This window comes from Bufo bufo, chromosome 4 (genome assembly GCF_905171765.1).
Source record: "Bufo bufo chromosome 4, aBufBuf1.1, whole genome shotgun sequence".
In the NCBI taxonomy this organism is placed as follows: Eukaryota; Metazoa; Chordata; class Amphibia; order Anura; family Bufonidae; genus Bufo; species Bufo bufo.
This window is the reverse complement of record NC_053392.1, coordinates 583,318,140-583,339,485: the sequence shown is the minus strand read 5'-3', so window position 1 is coordinate 583,339,485 and position 21,346 is coordinate 583,318,140. Positions and strand designations below refer to the sequence as shown.

Genomic DNA, 21,346 nt, shown 5'->3' with positions numbered 1-21,346 from the left:
TAGGCCACCTGTACACATTGCATAAAACCCGCAGCGCAGTACAAGCGAAGTGTACGAGATCACACAAATCTCATGTAGTTTGTGGATGTTTTTTTTCCATGCAGACACTGCTCTGCGGTGAGGATTCCCAAACCTGCAGCATGTCAACTATGTTTGCGGTTTTAGCTGTGGATTTCACCCTTTTCCAATGAAGGACGAGATCTGCTGCAAAACCGCATCAAGTCCGCACTAAAAAACGCTGTTAAGACATTGTGGATATGGTGCAGAAACACATAAATGTGTACGGAAATTCAGGCTGACTGCACACGGGGCGGAAAATCTGCAAGAAATCTGCACAAGAAAAACACACTACTAAATCCACACTTTTTGATGCAGATTTTATCCTTCCATTGAAAATGGTGGAATCCGCACAGAAAAAAAACTATTGACCCACTGCAGATTTCTAAATTCACACAAGGAAAAAAACAAAGTCTACAGTCGTGGCCAAAAGTTTTGAGAATGACACAAATATTAGTTTTCACAAAGTTTGCTGCTCAACTGCTTTTAGATCTTTGTTTCAGTTGTTTCTGTGATGTAGTGAAATATAATTACACGCACTTCATACGTTTCAAAGGCTTTTATCGACAATTACATGACATTTATGCGAAGAGTCAGTATTTGCAGTGTTGGCCCTTCTTTTTCAGGACCTCTGCAATTCGACTGGGCATGCTCTCAATCAACTTCTGGGCCAATTCCTGACTGATAGCAACCCATTCTTTCATAATCACTTCTTGGAGTTTGTCAGAATTAGTGGGTTTTTGTTTGTCCACCCGCCTCTTGAGGATTGACCATAAGTTCTCAATGGGATTAAGATCTGGGGAGTCTCCAGGCCATGGACCCAAAATGTCAATGTTTTGGTCCCCGAGCCACTTAGTTATCACTTTTTCCTTATGGCACGGTGCTCCATCGTGCTGGAAAATGCATTGTTCTTCACCAAACTGTTGTTGGATTGTTGGAAGAAGTTGCTGTTGGAGGGTGTTTTGGTGCCATTCTTTATTCATGGCTGTGTTTTTGGGCAAAATTGTAAGTGAGCCCACTCCCTTCAGGGCTCCAGATGGCGACCAAAACGGTCGCCAATGCGCCTTAAAATTTGCAGATGGCGACAAGACTTTTTAGTCTTGTCGCCATTTGCGACTGTACCGCCGCGCTCCTGCGCAGCCTAAGTTCTCTTCAGTAGCACACTGCACAGTGGAGAAGGAAGGAGTCCCTCCCTCTCCACTGTGACGCGGCCGCCACTACCACCAATGGGGATATAGCAGGGAGGAGGAGGGGAGGAGCTGTCGCCACTGCGCCACCAATGAATGTAAAACATAAGTGTCTGCAGCGGTATCACAGACCCGGCACCCGGCCTCTATAACAGGGCATGCGATCCGCGGCCATTAACCCCTCAGGTGCCCCAGATCGCATGCCCTGTTATTGAGGCCGGGTGCCGGGTCTGTGATACCGCTGCAGACACTTGTATAAAGGAGTTAGAGGACCTTTGGTGGGTCCAAAGAATATGAACTTAGTAGCAGGCTGCATAGAGCGGCGCCCAGGGATCTAAGTGCACTTACTATTATTCCTGGGCGCCGCTCCGTTCGCCCGCTGTGGCCCCCGGTATTTTCAGCATTTAGAGGAAGGAGGAGGAGACGTCAGTGTCTCTCCTTCTCCATGACAGCAGCGCTGTCTAATCACAGCTAAGTGCACTTAGATCCCTGGGCGCCGCTCTATGCAGCCTGCTACTAAGTTCATATTCTTTGGACCCACGAAAACGAAAAGTCCTCTTTAAACATTCATTAGTGGTGCAGTGCGCTCTCCCAAAGCCTCTCCCCCCCCCCCCCATTATCACTGGCCACAAGTCCCCCCCCCCCCCCCCCCCCCCCCCCCCGATTGTTATATGGTGGCCACAGGGTCCCATCCCCTTCAATGGTGGCAGTGGCAGATTACACTGCTGGGGCTCAGATCGTTACCATGGCAGCCAGGACGCTACTGAAGCCCTGGCTGCCATGTTCAGCTCCCTGCTGCTGTGTGCACAGAGCAGCAGGGAGATGTGAGATCTTATTCACCCTAATAGAGCTCTATCAGGGTAAATAGCACAAGGGATGAAAAGATCCAGGTTCTAGTCCCTAAGGGAAGAAATGGTTATTAAATAAAAAGTTAAAAAATAAATAAAAAAAAACACCAAAATACTAAAAGTTTAAATGGCCCCCTTCCCAGTTTTACATATAAAATTTACAAACAATAAAGAATAAACCTATTACATATCGCCATGTCCCAAAAAGTGTGAGCTATTAAAATATTAAAAAATATTTCCGCTCAGTGAAGGCCGTAACAGAAAAAAAAACTCAAAACCACGCAATTCGCCATTTTTAGTCACCTTGTTCCCCAGAAAATGTCCCTGGATGTGAGGCATGTAGTGCTGTTTTCTCCTATATGTAGTGCACCTGCGTCTCATCTTCTCAAAGTCATTTTTTTTTTTATTATATGCATTTTAAATTTGGCGACTAAAAAATGTAATTTGGCTCCTAACTTTTTTAGTTTAGGAGCCAATGGCTCCTGGTAATTTTTTTTTGTCTGGAGCACTGCCCTTGGATGAGAAGCAACCCCACACATGAATGGTCTCAGGATGCTTTACTGTTGGCATGACACAGGACTGATGGTAGCGCTCACCTTTTCTTCTCCGGACAAGCCTTTTTCCAGATGCCCCAAACAATCGGAAAGAGGCTTCATCGGAGAATATGACTTTGCCCCAGTCCTCAGCAGTCCATTCACCAAACTTTCTGCAGAAGATCAATCTGTCCCTGATGTTTTTTTTGTAGAGAAGTGGCTTCTTTGCTGCCCTTCTTGACACCAGGCCATCTTCCAAAAGTCTTCGCCTCACTGTGCGTGCAGATGCGCTCACACCTGCCTGCTGCCATTCCTGAGAAAGCTCTGCACTGGTGGCACTCCGATCCCGCAGCTGAATCCTCTTTAGGAGACGATCCTGGCGCTTGCTGGACTTTCTTGGACGCCCTGAAGCCTTCTTAACAAGAATCGAACCTCTTTCCTTGAAGTTCTTGATGATCCTATAAATTGTTGATTGAGGTGCAATCTTAGTAGCCACAATATCCTTGCCTGTGAAGCCATTTTTATGCAACGCAATGATGGCTGCACGCGTTTCTTTGCAGGTCACCATGGTTAACAATGGAAGAACAATGATTTCAAGCATCACCCTCCTTTTAACATGTTAAGTCTGCCATTTTAACCCAATCAGCCTGACATAATGATCTCCAGCCTTGTGCTCGTCAACATTCTCACCTGAGTTAGGCTCCATTCACACGTCCGCAATGTGTTTTGCGGATACACGGATCCGCAAAACACGGAAAGCGGCAATGTGTGTTCCGCATTTTGCGGACCGCACATTGCCGACATAATAGAATATGCCTGTTCTTGTCCGCAATTGCGGACAAAAATAGGACATGTTCTATTTTTTTGCGGAAACGGAAGCACGGATCCGCAAATGTGGATGCGGACAGCACATTCCGTCCCCATAGAGAATGAATGGGTCCGCACCCTTTCCGCAAAATTGCGGAAAGGATGCGGACACATTTTGCGGACGTGTGAATGGAGCCTTAACAAGACGATTACTGAAATGATCTCAGCAGGTCCTTTAATGACAGCAATGAAATGCAGTGGAAAGGTTTTTTTGGGATTAAGCAATTCATCTGATCACTCTTCGTAACATTCTGGAGTATATGTAAATTGCTATTATAAAAACTTAAGCAGCAACTTTTCCAATTTCAAATATTTATGTAATTCTCAAAACTTTTGGCCACGACTGTACATGAGATTTTGTCTAATCTTATTCACTTTTCTGGTAATGTATTACACTGCGGGTTTTCCATATAAAATGGTGGCAAAAGTATTAAAATTGCGCATAATCCACACCAGGTACAGGAGCGGGTGAACGCAAATTTCCATGTGGATTTATGTGAGTTTCTGCAGCATATCCGCACAGAAATCCGTAATGTCTAAAAGCGTTTTTTTGGTTCAGATTTGATGCGGTCGAAACATCCGAAGTCGATTTGCATAAAACTTCGTTCTATTACTGTTCGGAGCAGGAGCTCCGTACAGTATTAGAATGTATTGGCTCAGATGAGCTGAAGTTATTACTTGGTCCAGTCTCGCGAGACTTCACATAATAACTTCATAAATCAATTTCTACTGTAAAAAAAACATTTCCCGAACTCGGGTTCGGTTCCAAGGTACCACTTGGAACTGAACCCGAGAAATGTTTTTTACAGTACAAATTAATTTATGAAGTTATTATGTGAAGTCTCGCGAGACTGGACTAAGTAATAACTTCAGCTCATCTGAGCCAATACATTCTAATACTGTACAGAGCTCCTGCTCCGAACAGTAATAGAACAAAGTTTTATGCAAATCGACTTCGGATGTTTCATCCGAAGTCAATTCGCTCATCCCTATTTGAAATGTAGGAGAGTGAACAGGGTCACAAGTCCCTTCCTCTCCAAGTCCTGATCTACTACCGCAGAGACCTCTGTACACCCCGCAGAGTGGTCAGTGAGTGGACAGATCGCCAGATTTCTGTGAAACTTTATTGTCCTGTTGGGTGGTCCCACCTTTTAGGGGGACTCCTGGGTAATCCAGGAGATATTGACTGGGGTGACACGACCGTGTGTGTTTTGTGGTCTGCAAATTGTGGATTTGCAAAACACGGATACCGGCCGTATGTTTTCTGCATTTTACAGAACGCACACGGCCAGCCCTATGATAAAAAATGCCTATTCTTGTCCGCAATTGCGGGGCCGCTGAATGGAAGTACGGCTCTACATCTTTTGCGGCCCCATTAAAATGAATGGGTCCGCATCCGTTTTGCAAAATTGCAGAACAGATGCAGACCTATAAATATGGGAATGTACCTTTTTATACCTTTGTGTTTTTTAGTTTGCATTATCAAGAACTCTGCTTGCTGTCAGTAAAGATTAAAACACCCAGGGGCTGGAAATCTGTCCTGGTCAAATTGCCCTGACAAGGAAGCCACTTTTATGGCATATTAACCCCTTAAGGACCAGTCCAATTTTTGGTTTTGCGTTTGTTTGTTTTTTTCCTTCCTACCTTTCAAAAGCCACAACTTTTTACATTTTTTTGTTCACGGCTTATGTTTTTCTGGACAAATTGCATCTTTGAATGGCACCAATTAATTTACTATATCTTGTATTGGATAGCAGAACCAAATACCACAGTGCAGCACAAATACTGTTGCCCTAACTGCAGTATTCAACTGTATTAGGGTCCAGTCACACGTTCAAAAAATGGGTCCGCATCCGTTCTGCAATTTTGCGGAACAGGTGCGGACCCATTCATTTTCGATGGGGCCGGAATGTGCTGTCCGCATCCACATTTGCGGATCCGCATTTCCGTTCCATGTCCTATTTTTGTCTGCAATTGCGGACAAGAAAAGGCATTTTCTATAAGAGTGCCGGCGATGTGCGGTCCGCACATTGCCGGTGTCCGTGTTTTGCAGATCCGCAAAACACATACGGACGTGTGAATGGACCCTTGCTGTCCTGAGGAGGACAATACAGTTAAATTCAAGAGGGCCCCAGCGGCGGCTTCCTGGGTACACAAATACCTGATGCTCTTAGTATTAACGATGAGAACATCAGATTGTTATGCACCTGGGCGACAGCTGTGAAGATGGCTTAGGCGGCCCCCTGACCATCGGCCCACCAGGCTCTATGGCCAGTCTGCCCCTGGGATGAGATTTTAATATGTGTGGATTTCTTGCACATTTTCTCCACTGCAGACAGAATTCGGCGCGGATTCCATGTGAACAGCCCCTTAACATGAATGGGATGATGCTGTAATGACCCTGCCCGACCCTACTATGTAGACAGCATGCACTAAACATTGAAGAGGCTCAGATGAGCGCCGCGGCCCCTTCAAACAGCTGATCGGTGAGAGTCGGATTCCAACCGATGGCCTGTCCTGAAGTATTCTGAAGCCGGAACACCCCTTTAATATTGGTAGCTGAATAAGGGGTTTTCCAGGTGCTTAATAATGATGGCTTATCCTATGGCTAGGTCTTCGATATCCAATCGGTGTGGGTCCGACACATAGCACCTCCACCGATCTGCAGGAACTAGCACTTTGAAAGAAGCCATAAGCTGATCTCCATTTGAAGTGCAGTGGCCGTACCGGGTTACCTTCATTGAATGGCAGATCAGCCATACACTTTGAATGCAACTAAGCTTTGGGCTTCAATCAAAATGCTACTTCCGGCGCCCTGATATTGGGGGTGCATGGTGTCAGACCCCCCCACCCTCCACAAGACAGGTTATCAGTATTTGCAACCCGTAAAATCCCTTTAAGCCACCGTGGGCAGTGATCCCCTGCTTGAACAACTGATTTTGTAGACGAGCCTCAGCAGTCAGTAACTTCGGCTCATATAACTAAAAAGTGTCTTTATTTCTGGACGACCCGCAGCAGTCTGGGGAACAATCTCAAGGCATTCTCAGTAGTGACACGAGTAACTTCTTCCAATGAGATTCCTTTGACCTTGGCGATATACTCGGCAGCGTATGTTATGTTCTTGGGTTCATTTCTAATCTAGAAGGTAAAAAGTCAAAGTGAAAATTCTGTGTAATCAAATGTCTTTAACAAAAGTGCAGAACAGCCTTGTAAAATAAAATAATGCATGACGTGATTTACCAAAAATTGCCATATGTGATGTGAGATGAACGTGTGAATACAACGGAAGGTTCCCGAAGCCCAGCTTCATTTACACAGTCCGGCATTTGGACTGTCCAGCAAGCCTATTTAAAAAGAGATTCCTCTCACTTCAGCAAAAAGCATTTATCTTGTAGAGAAAGTGAATACAAGGCACTTACTAATGTATTGTGATTGTCCATATTGCTTCAGTGGCTGCAATGATTTTTTCCATCACGTTATACATGGCTCGTTTCCATGGTTACGAGCACCCTGCAATCCAGCAGTGGTGGTCGTGCTTGCACACTATAGGAGAAACACAGTCCCTGCCACCAGAGAGGTTGGCACTTTTTCCTATAGTGTGCAAGCACGGCCACCGCTGCTGGATTGCAGGGTGGTCTGTAACCATGGAAACGAGCCGTGTATAATGTGATGGAAAAATGAATTCAGCCAGGAAAGGAGACAATCACAATACATTAGTAAGTGCCTGGTATTAACTTTCTCTACATGATAAATGCCACTTGCTGAAGTGAGGGGACCCCTTTAAGTCCTGGCCGTGATGGCTCTTACAGGCCAAGCTGACACAGGCGCAGATTTACTAAACCTAAGGCTACCTCGCACACGTTGAGGATTACGCATGGTTATTCCGTGCAGATTCTAGTGCAGAAAAACCGCAGTGTAATACGGTACCAGAAAAGTGAATGAAATTAAACAAATCTCGCGTACACTTTGCTTTTTCGTTCCGCGCGGAAAATGACCTGCTGTGACTATTTTGAAATCCACAGCATGTCCATTATGTTTGAGATTTTTGGTGCGGATTTCATCCTTTTCAATGGAAGGATGAGATCTGCGGCAAAAATCTCAAACATAATCCGCACTAAAAACTACAAGTAAAGCGTGCATTTTCGTGCAGTTTTGGTGCGGAAACACAGAAATCTGCACAGAAATTCATGTGGATCTTCTGCATGTTTACCGCCACCCGTATGCGGGTACCCAGAAGATGGAGTAAGCTCGGAGAGGCTGTCTAGACCTGCACCAGATTTATCACAGGGGCTCAGGCTGCAGGATGAAGGTGGCGCAGGGATGCCACAATTTGGGCAGAAAACAGCTCATCTTTTATAGCTAACTGGAAAAAGCCTAGTTGCGCCAATTTGCACAACTTTTCAGGCAGATTCTAGGAGCAGACATTATTAAATTTGGACCACAGGTTTTTTTTTTCCAATATCAGGTGAAGCCATAGATAAGAATGCTTTTCAGGTAAAAAAAAAAAAAAAAAAAAAAGACCCTTTTTTTCTAATCCTGGGGAACTTAAAAGGGGTATTCCCATCACATACAATGGGGGCATATCGCTAGGATATGCCCCCATTGTCTGATAGGTGCGAGTCCCACCTCCGCACCTACAAGAACGGATCGGGGAGAGCTGTGGCTGGAGGACCCCGGATTTCCCGGGGTCTGTCCACCACAAAGCGCTGCTCCCATAGAAGTGAATGGGAGCGCACCGAGCCAGTGCTCGGCTATTTTCGGCGGCCCCATAGAAATGCATGGAGGGCGGCTGTGCATGCTCCGTGCGCCCTCCGTTCATTTCCGCCCTCAATTCTCATTGTAAGTGCGGGTCCCAGAGGTGGATCCCGCACCTATCAGACAATAGGGGCATATTCTAGTGATATGCCCCCATTGTCTGAGATGGCAAAACCCCTTTAAAGCACTTAAATCAGACTCTTATGGTGATAACTTGGTTGCATTAAAGGGGTTGTGTCACTTCAGCAAATAGCATTTATTATGTAAATGAAGTTAATACAAGCTACTTGCTAATGTACCGTTATTATCCATATTGCTTCCTCTGCTGGCCGGATTCATTTTCCCATCACATTATACACTACTCATATCCAGAGGTTATGTCCACCCTGCAATCCATAAGTGGCGGTCGTGCTTGTACAATATAGGAAAAAGCACCAGCCCATGTGGGCTCCCATGGTCCCAGCCACCAGAAAGGCTGATGCTTTTTGCTATAGTGTGCAAGCATGACCATCACTGATGGATTGCAGGGTGGTCATAACCATGGAAACGAACAGTGTATAATGTGATGGAAAAATGAATCCAGCCAGCAAAGGAGGCAATATGGACAATCACAATACATTAGTAAGTGGTTTGTATTCACTTTCTCTACAAGATAAAGGCCATTTCCTAAAGTGAGAGGACCTCTTTAATGTGATAAAATAGTGGAATAATCACGCCCTTGTCAGTAAAACAGCATCCCGAATTCAGCAGTAACTTTTTCAGCAATATGCTCTACAGCAGCTCTTCTGCGGGACTGGACCCTGCGGACTAGCCTTTGCTTCCCATAGGCATCAGTGACCCTTGGGGACCCATGACCCTGTCACAGCTTCACAAAATTAACTTTAGAAAGGCAAAAGCATGGTCCTGAATGGGTTAAGCTCTCCGGGCACTGGACGCTATTCACTGCGGCCATTGAATTGTTATAGAAGTCACTGCTTTGCAATTCAAAATAACCGCATGGAAATAACACTTGGCCTGAATCACTACAGTAGTGACAAACAGAAGTGACATGCAAAAACCCAGAGGAGATGATCAGAGAGGAGCTGACGGTGGACAGGGAGGTCCTGTCAAAGACTGATTACCAAGAGCTGCTGATTGACAGGAGTATGCTCTTGCCCGTTATGTCCCTCGTAGGGTAGGTTCACATGTAGGGTTTTGGGCACAGGTTTCAGAGCAGATTTTGCAAAGCCGCAGCAGAAGCCTGCTCGAAGTTTAGCTAAACCTAGAGCGGGTCTACATGAAAACCCACGTCAGAAACCGCAGCAGTTTCTGCCATGGGATATGCCGTGCTCAGTCTGAACATACCCATACCGTCCGATAAAAAATGTACTTTATTCTGTTGCATAACTTGAAATTAAGGGTTAAAATTGAAAGGTGAACCAAAGTTACAATTGAGTCAACTATGAACTGATAGAATCAGGAACTGTCCAGGATACCCATAACATTAAAATATATAACTTGGCATCTTTGTTCCTCATCCAGGATTGCATACGAGGAAGATCGCACTTTTTAGGTACCAAGCTAGAGCACCCGTACGCTCACCACCTTTGGCTGTAGTGTTGCACTTGTTGTGCAATTGATTATCTGAGGAGATCAGATCTCATCCTCTGATGACCTTTCACCTTCTAAATCCTTATACCTTGGCTTCCATTATGTAGGAACCCAGACTTTCAGGATGGCAACTCATGCAATCTTCCGTAGATGGAATCAAGCGCTATCACTTCTATTACCCATACAGGAGAAACACCTGCTCACATTGGAAGATCCCACTCCCTCCCTTCATGTGCCTAAGCTAAGAGCTACATATCAAAAGTGCTACCAAAACTGGGAGACAGGGATTGGAATCCGTACGTTTGTGTGGGGTTTCCTGCACTAACAGGGAAATGAGACTGAACCTGAGTCATAGGGCGTAACTCACAAATTTTTTGCTACTTTTGGATTTATTGTTCTCTCACATGTTCCACTCTCAATTTCAGGTGAGACCGGTATTTATTGATCATATGTATATATTTTATTGAGCCTAATGAAGGTGGCGGACCACTACTGAAACGCGTAGCTGTTCTTTTTAGATGTTTTTTAAAATACAATAAACAGGTACCGCCAAGTATCCAATGTAGTGCGCTGTTTTATCTGCTACCTTCAGGAGATCTTCTGCCATCACAGACTAGAAGAGCCACGAACAACCAGTGACCTCACCGACTAAAAGACCAATAACAACCAGTGACCTCACAGACTAAAAGAACAATAACAACCAGTGACCTGACCGACTAAAAGACCAATAACAACCAGTGACCTCACAGACTAAAAGACCAATAACAACCAGTGACCTCACAGACTAAAAGACCAATAACAACCAGTGACCTCACAGACTAAAAGACCAATAACAACCAGTGACCTCAGACTAGAAGACCCAATAACAACCAGTGACCTCAGACTAGAAGACCCAAGAACAATAACAACCAGTGACCTCACAGACTAAAAGACCCAAGAACAACCAGTGACCTCACAGACTAAAAGACCCAAGAACAACCAGTGACATCACAGACTCGAAGACCCAAGAACAACCAGTGACATCACAGACTCGAAGACCCAAGAACAACCAGTGACATCACAGACTCGAAGACCCAAGAACAACCAGTGACATCACAGACTAGAAGACCCAAGAACAACCAGTGACATCACAGACTAGAAGACCCAAGAACAACCAGTGACATCACAGACTAGAAGACCCAAGAACAACCAGTGACATCACAGACTCGAAGACCCAAGAACAACCAGTGACATCACAGACTAGAAGACCCAAGAACAACCAGTGACATCACAGACTAGAAGACCCAAGAACACCCAGTGACATCACAGACTAGAAGACCCAAGAACAACCAGTGACATCACAGACTAGAAGACCCAAGAACACCCAGTGACATCACACACTAGAAGACCCAAGAACAACCAGTGACATCACAGAGTATCAAACTGAATATGATCTACCACAATCACACTATCACAGTAGGTGAGACTGTATGATGCTCAACAAATATCACAGACATGATTTCTGCCACTAATAATAAAAAAAAGAAAGTGCTGATGAGTACTTTAACCCCTTCAGGACCAGACTATTCTGGAGTTCATTTAAGCTTTTAATTTTTATTACCATTATGTAATTTCTCCTTTTTTATTAACTTGCTACTTAAGTGTATAAAATTAAATTACGTGTTGAGAAGACCATATATATGACAGCCATGATAGTATATATGGTTTTTTTAGGGGTGCACCGAAATTCCGGCAGCCGAAAATATCGGCCGAAAATGCACCTAATCCACTTCGGCCGATATTGTTACATATCGGCCGAAAATATGGGGTGTGGGATTTGTCACCCACCATCTGCGGGCGGGCGGTTTACTTTGTCACTGCATCTTTATTTTACCTTACAATCGTGAGGCTCCAGTAACTAACAACTCTGCAGGCAGAGCGGAGGCCGGCGTAACGTCACTTACTCACGTGACGCGCCTGCTCCGCCTCCTTCATTCATAAAGTGGGCGGAGCAGGTGCGTCACGTGAGTAAGTGACGTTACGCCGCCCTCCGCTCTGCCTGCAGAGTTGTTACCGGAGCGTCACGATTGTAAGGTAAAATAAAGATGCAGTGAGTGATGCTGTGAGCAGCAGGGCCGGGGCTGTTATGGGTAGGGGGATCGGTCTATGGCACTGCTATGGGAGGGGGGATCTGTGCACTGTTATGGGGAAAGGGATCTGTGCACTGTTATGGGGAAAGGGATCTGTGCACTGTTATGGGGAAAGGGATCTGTGCACTGTTATGGGGAAAGGGATCTGTGCACTGTTATGGGGAAAGGGATCTGTGCACTGTTATGCCCATAACAGTGCACATATCCCCTTTCCATAACAGTGCACAGATCCCCCTCTCCATAACAGCGCCACCCACAGATCCCCCTCTCCATAACAGCGCCACCCACAGATCCCCCTCTCCATAACAGCGCCACCCACAGATCCCCCTCTCCATAACAGCGCCACCCACAGATCCCCCTCTCCATAACAGCGCCACCCACAGATCCCCCTCTCCATAACAGCGCCACCCACAGATCCCCCTCTCCATAACAGCGCCACCCACAGATCCCCCTCTCCATAACAGCGCCACCCACAGATCCCCCTCTCCATAACAGAGCCACCCACAGATCCCCCTCTCCATAACAGCGCCACCCACAGATCCCCCTCTCCATAACAGCGCCACCCACAGATGAATTTCATTCATGAAAAAGAATTATTAATAAAATCATTAAAAAAAAAGTATTTTAAAAGTATTTGGGCAAAAAGGCAGTTTCGGTTTCGGTTTTCGGTCAAGGGCATCCTGAATTTTCGGTTTCGGACCAGAATTTTCATTTCGGTGCACCCCTAGTTTTTTTTCTTCAAAAGGCTCAATAGATGTCTCTCAATGTGTCTGTCCATAGAAATACGCAAAGGTCGAGGTCCCAGATTGTCACGATAACCACACAAGCCCTGGAAATGATCTCGCTAGGGCTGGCGATCAGTGGCGGTGTATTATAAGTGGCTTACCATCTGTGATCATAGGGGCTCAGTGGCAATCACCATGATGTTATAGGACATCAGGGTGCGCCAACTACTTGAGGACGGGAAGTCTGCGATGGGGTTAAAGAACTTCGAAACAGAAAGAACATAGTATCAGTAACCCCTTCCTTACCTGCTTCTCTGGTCCCAGAGCCGGGGAGTCTGTCTCCAAACACAGGTTCTCTAGAGGCAGCTGCTTCACCAGCTTCTGCTTCTTAGGAGAATGGAGATGAATTACACACAAGACCGGTATCGGAGACTTTATATGTTGAAGGCCTGTTCCACACTTACATTGTTGTTTTAAGGTATTCAGATCCTCTGACGAAAAAAACTTTCCCATTCAGTCCTCATGCACTCTGATTGGAAAGAGATCCGTTCAGGATGCATCAGGATGTCTTCAGTTACGGCAGCATTACGTTTTGTGACCGGACACAAAGCCGCTGCAAGCTGCGGTTTTGTATCCGGTCATAAAAATGGAAAAAAAAACGCATCAGTCACTGAAAAAAAAAAGTAAGTCAAGGGTGACGGATCAGTTTTTTAGGAGCCAAAAAAAAAACGGATCCGTCACCCATTGACTTTCAAAGTATTTAGTGACGGATCCGTTTTTTACGTTTTGATTTCACACTACCGCATTCTATTGGAACAGATGCATCCTCATGTGCAAAATTAAAAAGGATCTGTTTAATTCGGTATTGAGATCCGCTGCCGGAATTAACAACATGTGTGAAAGTAGCCTTATTTTGTATTATAGAGTATTATAAACTAGATGAACATCAGGGTGGCACAGATACCTTCTGCTTTTCATAATCACACATTTAAAAGTGAACACATCCTGTTACCCTAAATAATACGAATAAGGGCTCATGCATACGACCGTGTGTTGGCTGGGCCCATGCTGCGGACAGTAAATTGCTGTCCGCAATGCACGGGCACCGACCGTGGAGCAGCCGCTTGTGGATTGCGGACCCATTCACTTGAATGGGGTCCGCGATCCGCATCCGACGGTCCACACCGCAAAAAAGTAGTACAGTAAACCCACAAAAGCACTCCGTAGTGCTTCCGATCCGTGCCTCTGTTCCGCATCTCCCAGATTGCGGACCCATTCAAATGAATGGGTCCGCGATCCGTGATGCACACGGCCAGTGCCCGTGTATTGCAGACCCCTTGTATGTGGCCCGCAATACGGCCGTGTGCATGAGCCCTAAATATGTATTTTCCCTGGATCTAGGCAATTGTCTGTGCACAAGTGCTTCCATTAATGTGTCCATCCACAGTGAGAAAAAGGAAAGGAAACTAAGTACCTTGGTAAATATATTGTATTACTTCTATGTAATGATGCTGAGTTACAGCCTGTGCTATACTCCAGAGCTGCAGTCACTATTCTGCAAGCTTCAGAGCTGAAATCTTTCAGAATTCCTTGCTGCCTCAGGTCTCAAAAGAGCTTATTCTGGTGAACAGTAATCTGATGTTCAAGAAAACTGCATTATAGGAACTGAGCTAAACTGTTAGAAATCTGTACAGCAGATTAACGAGTGCAGCTGTGGAGTATAATCATGCAATGTATGTACACAGTGACTGCACCAGCAGAATGGTGAGTGAAGCTCTGGGGTATAATACAGGATGTAACTCAGGATCAGTGCAGGATAAGTAATGTAATGTATGTACACAGTGACTGCACCAGCAGAATAGTGAGTGCAGCTCTGGAGTATAATGCAGGATGTAACTCAGGATCAGTGCAGGGTAAGTAAGGTACAGTCGTGGCCAAAAGTTTTGAGAATTACATAAATATTGGAAATTGGAAAAGTTGCGGCTTATAAGTTTTTATAATAGCAATTTGCATATACTCCAGAATGTTATGAAGTGTGATCAGATGAATTGCATAGTCCTTCTTTGCCATGAAAATTAACTTAATCCCAAAAAAAACTTTCCACTGCATTTCATTGCTGTCATTAAAGGACCTGCTGAGATCATTTCAGTAATTGTCTTGTTAACTCAGGTGAGAATGTTGACGAGCACAAGGCTGGAGATCATTATGTCAGGCTGATTGGGTTAAAATGGCAGACTTGACATGTTAAAAGGAGGGTGATGCTTGAAATCATTGTTCTTCCATTGTTAACCATGGTGACCTGCAAAGAAACGCGTGCAGCCATCATTGCGTTGCATAAAAATGGCTTCACAGACAAGGATATTGTGGCTACTAAGATTGCACCTCAATCAACAATTTATAGGATCATCAAGAACTTCAAGGAAAGATGTTAAATTCTTGTTAAGAAGGCTTCAGGGTGTCCAAGAAAGTCCAGCAAGCGCCAGGATCGTCTCCTTAAGAGGATTCAGCTGCGGGATCGGAGTGCCACCAGTGCAGAGCTTGCTCAGGAATGGCAGCAGGCAGGTGTGAGCGCATCTGCACGCACAGTGAGGCGAAGACTTTTGGAAGATGGCCTGGTGTCAAGAAGGGCAGCAAAGAAGCCACTTCTCTCAAAAAAAACCCCAGGGACAGATTGATCTTCTGCAGAAAGTATGGTGAATGGACTGCTGAGGACTGGGGCAAAGTCATATTCTCCGATGAAGCCTCTTTCCGATTGTTTGGGGCATCTGGAAAAAGGCTTGTCCAGAGAAGAAAAGGTGAGCGCTACCATCAGTCCTGTGTCATGCCAACAGTAAAGCATCCTGAGACCATTCATGTATGGGGTTGCTTCTCATCCAAGGGAGTGGGCTCACTCACAATTTTGCCCCAAAACACAGCCATGAATAAAGAATGGCACCAAAACACCCTCCAACAGCAACTTCTTCCAACAGTCCAACAACAGTTTGGTGAAGAACAATGCATTTTCCAGCACGATGGAGCACCGTGCCATAAGGCAAAAGTGATAACTAAGTGGCTCGGGGACCAAAACGTTGACATTTTGGGTCCATGGCCTGGAAACTCCCCAGATCTTAATCCCATTGAGAACTTGTGGTCAATCCTCGAGAGGCGGGTGGACAAACAAAAACCCACTAATTCTGACAAACTCCAAGAAGTGATTATGAAAGAATGGGTTGCTATCAGTCAGGAATTGGCCCAGAAGTTGATTGAGAGCATGCCCAGTCGCATTGCAGAGGTCCTGAAAAAGAAGGGCCAACACTGCAAATACTGACTCTTTGCATAAATGTCATGTAATTGTCGATAAAAGCCTTTGAAACGTATGAAGTGGGTGTAATTATATTTCACTACATCACAGAAACAACTGAAACAAAGATCTAAAAGCAGTTTAGCAGCAAACTTTGTGAAAACTAATATTTTTGTCATTCTCAAAACTTTTGGCCATGACTGTACATACATTTTAGTTAGGCTACTTTCACACTAGCGTTCGGGGCTCCGCTTGTGAGTTCCGTTTGAAGGCTCTCACAAGCGGCCCCGAACTGATCCGTCCAGCCCTAATGCATTCTGAATGGATGCGGATCCGCTCAGAATGCATCAGTCTGGCACCGTTTGTCCTCTGCTCCGCTCAGCAGGCGGACACCTGAACGCAGCTTGCAGCGTTCGGGTGTCCGCCTGGCCGTGCGGAGGCAAACGGATCCGTCCAGACTTACAATGTAAGTCAATGGGGACGGATCCGTTTGAAGATGACACAGTATGGCTCAATTTTCAAACTGATCCGTCCCCCATTGACTTTCAATGTAAAGTCTGGACGGATCCGTTTGCATTATCATGAACAAAAAAAAAAAAAAAATTTTTTTTTTTTTGTTCATGGTAATGCAAACGGATCTGTTCTGAACGGATCTAAGCGTTTGCATTATAGGTGCGGATCCCGTCTGTGCAGATACCAGACGGATCCGCACCTAACGCAGGTGTGAAAGTAGCCTTACTCAACATTTCTGTAGATTATATTTATATATAATTGGAATATACTGTAGTGTTTTGATTTAAAGCAGCCATCCTCCAAAAGAAGCCACCTGCTCCCTTTTAGCTTTACCTGCTCACTTCTGATGATTGAGGGGGGAATGGAAAAATAATACCCAGCTTTGACACCTTCCATCGCCACTGATGGCTTCCCATCAAATGCATGGAGAAGGACATGCTCAGCCCCTGCAAATCAAAAAAGCATGCGTCCATCAACTACACATACAGCAGCTGACAACAGCAGTCATAATCTAACCTCCCACCCATCCTCCATGGAACCAAATTCCAATATTTGGTATATCACTGCCTTTAGTTCATTCGGCCCTGGTATTTGAAATCAGTGTTCCATGCACTGACTTCTTTGTAAGGGGGAGATGGGCTGGTGTATAAATACAGCAGCCAATCAGAAAAGGCCGATCTACAGGGGAAAGGAAGAGGGGGTGTATCTCGGACTACATCAGACTCCCTGTAGGCACTGTAGCTAGGCTGTAGTCCCAGATCACAGCTGTGTCCTAATGGAGTTGAGCTAAAAAGATGCCGAACTTAAATGGGGTTCTCAGGGAATTAAGAAAATGAAAATTACTTAAACATTACTTTATTATAAATATATTCCCAAATACCTTTTATTAATTATAATGGCTTGTTTTGTTTGGGGAGCAATGAGGGAAAATTAAATGGCCGCTGTCTTATTAGTACACACGAAGCTGTCCTAATTACACAGCAGGACAAGTTACTTCACAACACTGAGCTAAAGAGCTGCCTCATCCTCCTCTCTGCTCGTCAGAGATTATGATCCTGAATACAGATGATAAGATCTTCAGCTGAATCTCTGTAAGAAGATCATGAGGAGACATGAAGTACAGAGAGGACAGACAGGACAGTCTGTGGTAATGGAGACTTCATACAAGTGCTGCTGCTCATTACCGCATCCCAACCTCCTCTCTGTACTTCATGTCTTCTCATGTACTCCATTCTTACAGAGATTCAGCTGAAGATCTTATCAGCTGTATTCAGGATCATGATTCCTAACAAGCAGAGCAGAGAGGAGGATGAGGCAGCTCTTTAGCTCAGTGTTGTGAAGTAACTTGTCCTCCTGTGTGATTAGGACAGGTTTTGTGTGAACTAATAGGACGGCGGCCATTTTATTTCTTCTAATGATTGCTCCTTAGACACAACGAGCCATTATAACTAATGAAAGGTATTTAGGAATATATTTATAATCAAGTAATATTTAAGTATTTTCATTTTCTTAATTCCCGGAGAACCCCTTTAATGATCTGAGGAAAATAAGCGACAGGTAAGCTTCCCCTATGGGCACACCAATTTTTCAATATTTGCTTCACAAAATACTAGTCTGTGGTGTTTGCAGGTGATGGGAGCATTTCCAGAAAATCCTTGTAGAAATTGCTTAATTTTAGTCCAGAAGTAAATTATAAGGTACCTTGTTCCTTCAAGAGGTTAATAGTTGGTCTTCCAGCTGAACGCGAATGAACATTTCTGGAACGAAAAGGATAAAAAAAAAAAAAAAAAAAAAAAAAAACGCTTTTAAAACAAGTTAAAAAAAGACAAGACACCATAATAAATCATTTTCCAGTTGCACGGTTTACAAAGAAATGGTTGAAAGCAAAGGATGTGGTGTATAGAATAGAACTGAAGGTCAGTAGAGATAAATAATTAAATCAAATAGCTGGATCAGCCCTATTAAACCAGCCACAATGCTTTGCAGGGTTGATCCTGCTGATTAAAATTATGCATGTCTTGGGAAAAACTGTCACATCATTCCATAAAAAAAAGATTGTATTCTTTATGTAAATGTGGACTTCAATGCACTGAAAGGTGGAACCTAGCCCCTAAGTGCATCTCTGTGTACTGAAGCCCTCATTTGCATAAATAATTAAGGTCTTTTTTTTCTTAGGAAGGCGGCAACCGATTTTCACAGACATGTGTCATTTTATTCAGCAGGATCATCCCTACCAGCAAGTATGGCGGGTTTAATAGGGTTGATCCTAGTGACAGGGGGCCCTATAAATTATGGAAATCTGCAGATACCACTAGGGAGAGCTTAGTGCATACTTTGAAGGCTGGAGATACACAGCAACTTCGGCCAAAGATCGCAGTGCACCGCTTCCTGCATCACAATTAATGAAAGTGAGTGGGGTTAACCCAAAAGCTGCCGCGAGATGACAATCAAAAGAAATCCAGCAGGTTTAGATTTCTTGCAACTTTCGTGATGCAGCGGCAGCAAATCTCGAGTTGTAATGCAACCCCATCCACTTTTATTAGCAGCACTACATTGCGGTCTTTTGTAGGGGCAATGTGTGTCACCGCTAAATTTGTCATGTAGCCCCAGCCTTATTGCTGCCTTCAATATATATACACAGCACGCTCCTTTAACCCCTTCAAGAGGACCTGTCGCCTCTTCTAGAAGTTTTAAATTAAATGCTAGCAGTCTGCAGTAAGGGTACAGAGGGGAGGCAACCAGTTGGGGGTGTGTACCTGCACAGACTCACTCTATCCAATCAGTGCTGCTATTGTCAGACTGTGCAGGTACACACCCCCAACTGGTTACCTCCCCTCTGTACCCTTACTGCAGACTGCTAGCAATTCATTCATAACTTCTAGCAGGAATAATAAAGGAAAGGCACAACATAGAGACATAAGGATAGATGCTCCAGAATTGTTATTACACGTGGAATACATGAAGCTATTAAAACAGGCATGTCGGGAGTGGTGAAAGGTCCTCTTTAAGTACCGGGCCCATTTTTGGTTTTGCATTTATTTATTTTTTCCTCCCCACGTTCTAATAGCCATAACCTTTTTAATTTTCCGTTCATATAGCCATATGTATTTTTTAAAGGAACCATTTAAATTTACCATGTCTGTTATAGTAAAATTAAAAAACAAATTATTTGTGGGGTTAAATTGAAAAAAAAACAACACAATTCCGCCAAGGTTTTTGGGGTTTTGACCTCATGGTGTTCACTGGGTGCTAAAATAGACATGACCTCCTTATTCTGCGGCTTAATACGAATATGCCAAACTTCTAGAGTTTTTTTTTTGTTTTACTACTTTAAAAAATATATAAATCTTTAAAAAAAAAAATAATTTTCTTTGCATGGCCATACATAGGTGGTACATACGACTTTTTGATCACTGTCATTCATTTTTTTGGGGGGAAAGGTGACATAAAAATGGCGAATCGTGTGTTTTTCATTTTTTTCCCTGTTACGTTGTTCACCGCACAGGAATTTTTTATTGTTAATATATTTTTATATGTAAAATTGGGAAAAGGGGCGATTTCAACTTTTACTATTTAAAATTTATTTAATTATTTTTTATTTTTTTACTTTTTATTTAATAACTATTAGCTCCTTAGGAGGTTAGAACCTGGGATCCTTGTCATATTTACCCTAACAGAGATCTATGAAGTTGAATAGGATTTTTACACTGTCCCTGCTGAGCTGTGCTTCGTGCACAGAGCAGCAGGGAGCTTACCATGGCAGCCATAGAAGGCTTCAGCAGCATCCAGGCTGCCATGGTAACCGATTGGAGCCCCACAGAGTCACTGCGGGGCTCCGATCAGAAAGCAGAGGGAACCGCATCCCTCTGCCTTACCTCACAGGTGCTGCGATTGCTGTTGATCGCGGCAACTGAGGAGTTAAACGACGGGGTTCGGCGGGATCGCTGTTCCTCGTCATTGCGGCCGGGTGCCTGCTGTATGACACCGCCAGCACCCACCGCATATGGAGCAGGCTCAGCTCAGCTCCATACATTCCCTCAACCACTGTGACGTATGGGTGTGAAGTACGGGGTTAAGCTTGCCATACATATTACATTTCTGTCTCAGAATAAAGTGCCATTAAAGAGATTTTCCAAGATTTTTTAACTAATGATCTGATCAGCGAGGTCTGAAACCTGGACCGCCACCGATCAGCTGTTTGAGAAGGCATTGGCGCTCGCAGTAGCGCCGCAACTTTCTCTCAACTCTCCGAACACAGCGCCGCACATTGTATAGTGGCTGCGCTTGGTATTGCAGCTCAACCCCATTTTACTTCAATGAGTGTGAGCTGCGCCTACGCCATGTTACCGATGAACGTGAAAAGCTGCGAAAAGGCAGAGCGCGCTACTGCGAGCGTTGCTGCCTTTTCAAGCAGCTGATCATCGGGAGTCCCAAATGTTGGACCCCCACCAATCAGATAGTGATGACCTATCCAGAGGATAGGACATCAGTTAAAAAAAAAATCTCAGAAAACCCTTTTAATTTTCCATAAAACAAATAATGTATCTCTTCTTTTTCCCCTGAAATGAGTGCAGTCATTGAGCCGGCTCTCACAGAGGCAGGCCGAGCTGCTTGGCCAGTTGAATCTGTCTGATGAACACCTGACGTTGCTCTTCTTTCTGGTCGTCTGTGTTCGCTATCCGTGGAGTGAAATCCAAACCCACCTAGTAAGAAAACAGCGCAAAATATTATTCCCAAACATGAAATCAACAGAGGTCATATATAAAACATACATGTAGAGATAGAAGAAACAGCGTGGCCCATTTATGATATTCCTAGTGAAGATTATAAAATAGACGACAGAAGGCTCACCATGGGTGACA

General features: G+C 44.4%; 1 protein-coding gene across 3 annotated transcripts in view; it reads right to left on the bottom strand.

Annotated features, from left to right (window-relative positions):
• Positions 1-5,490: 5,490 nt before the first annotated feature.
• The window catches only part of LOC120999495 (putative deoxyribonuclease TATDN3), a 42,254-nt gene continuing 26,398 nt past the window's right edge, over positions 5,491-21,346 (bottom strand). The window contains exons 6-10 of one of the 3 annotated variants that reach the window (XM_040430406.1): positions 21,078-21,187; positions 18,186-18,241; positions 16,818-16,930; positions 12,998-13,078; positions 5,491-6,630 (exon numbers count right to left, since the gene is read on the bottom strand). In XM_040430406.1, coding sequence (XP_040286340.1) covers positions 6,487-6,630; positions 12,998-13,078; positions 16,818-16,930; positions 18,186-18,241; positions 21,078-21,187 — 504 coding nt within the window. In that variant the 3' untranslated portion in view covers positions 5,491-6,486. The remainder of the gene's footprint in view (positions 6,631-12,997; positions 13,079-16,817; positions 16,931-18,185; positions 18,242-21,077; positions 21,188-21,346) is intronic. The other 2 variants (XM_040430407.1, XM_040430408.1) reach the window with 2 other exon arrangements.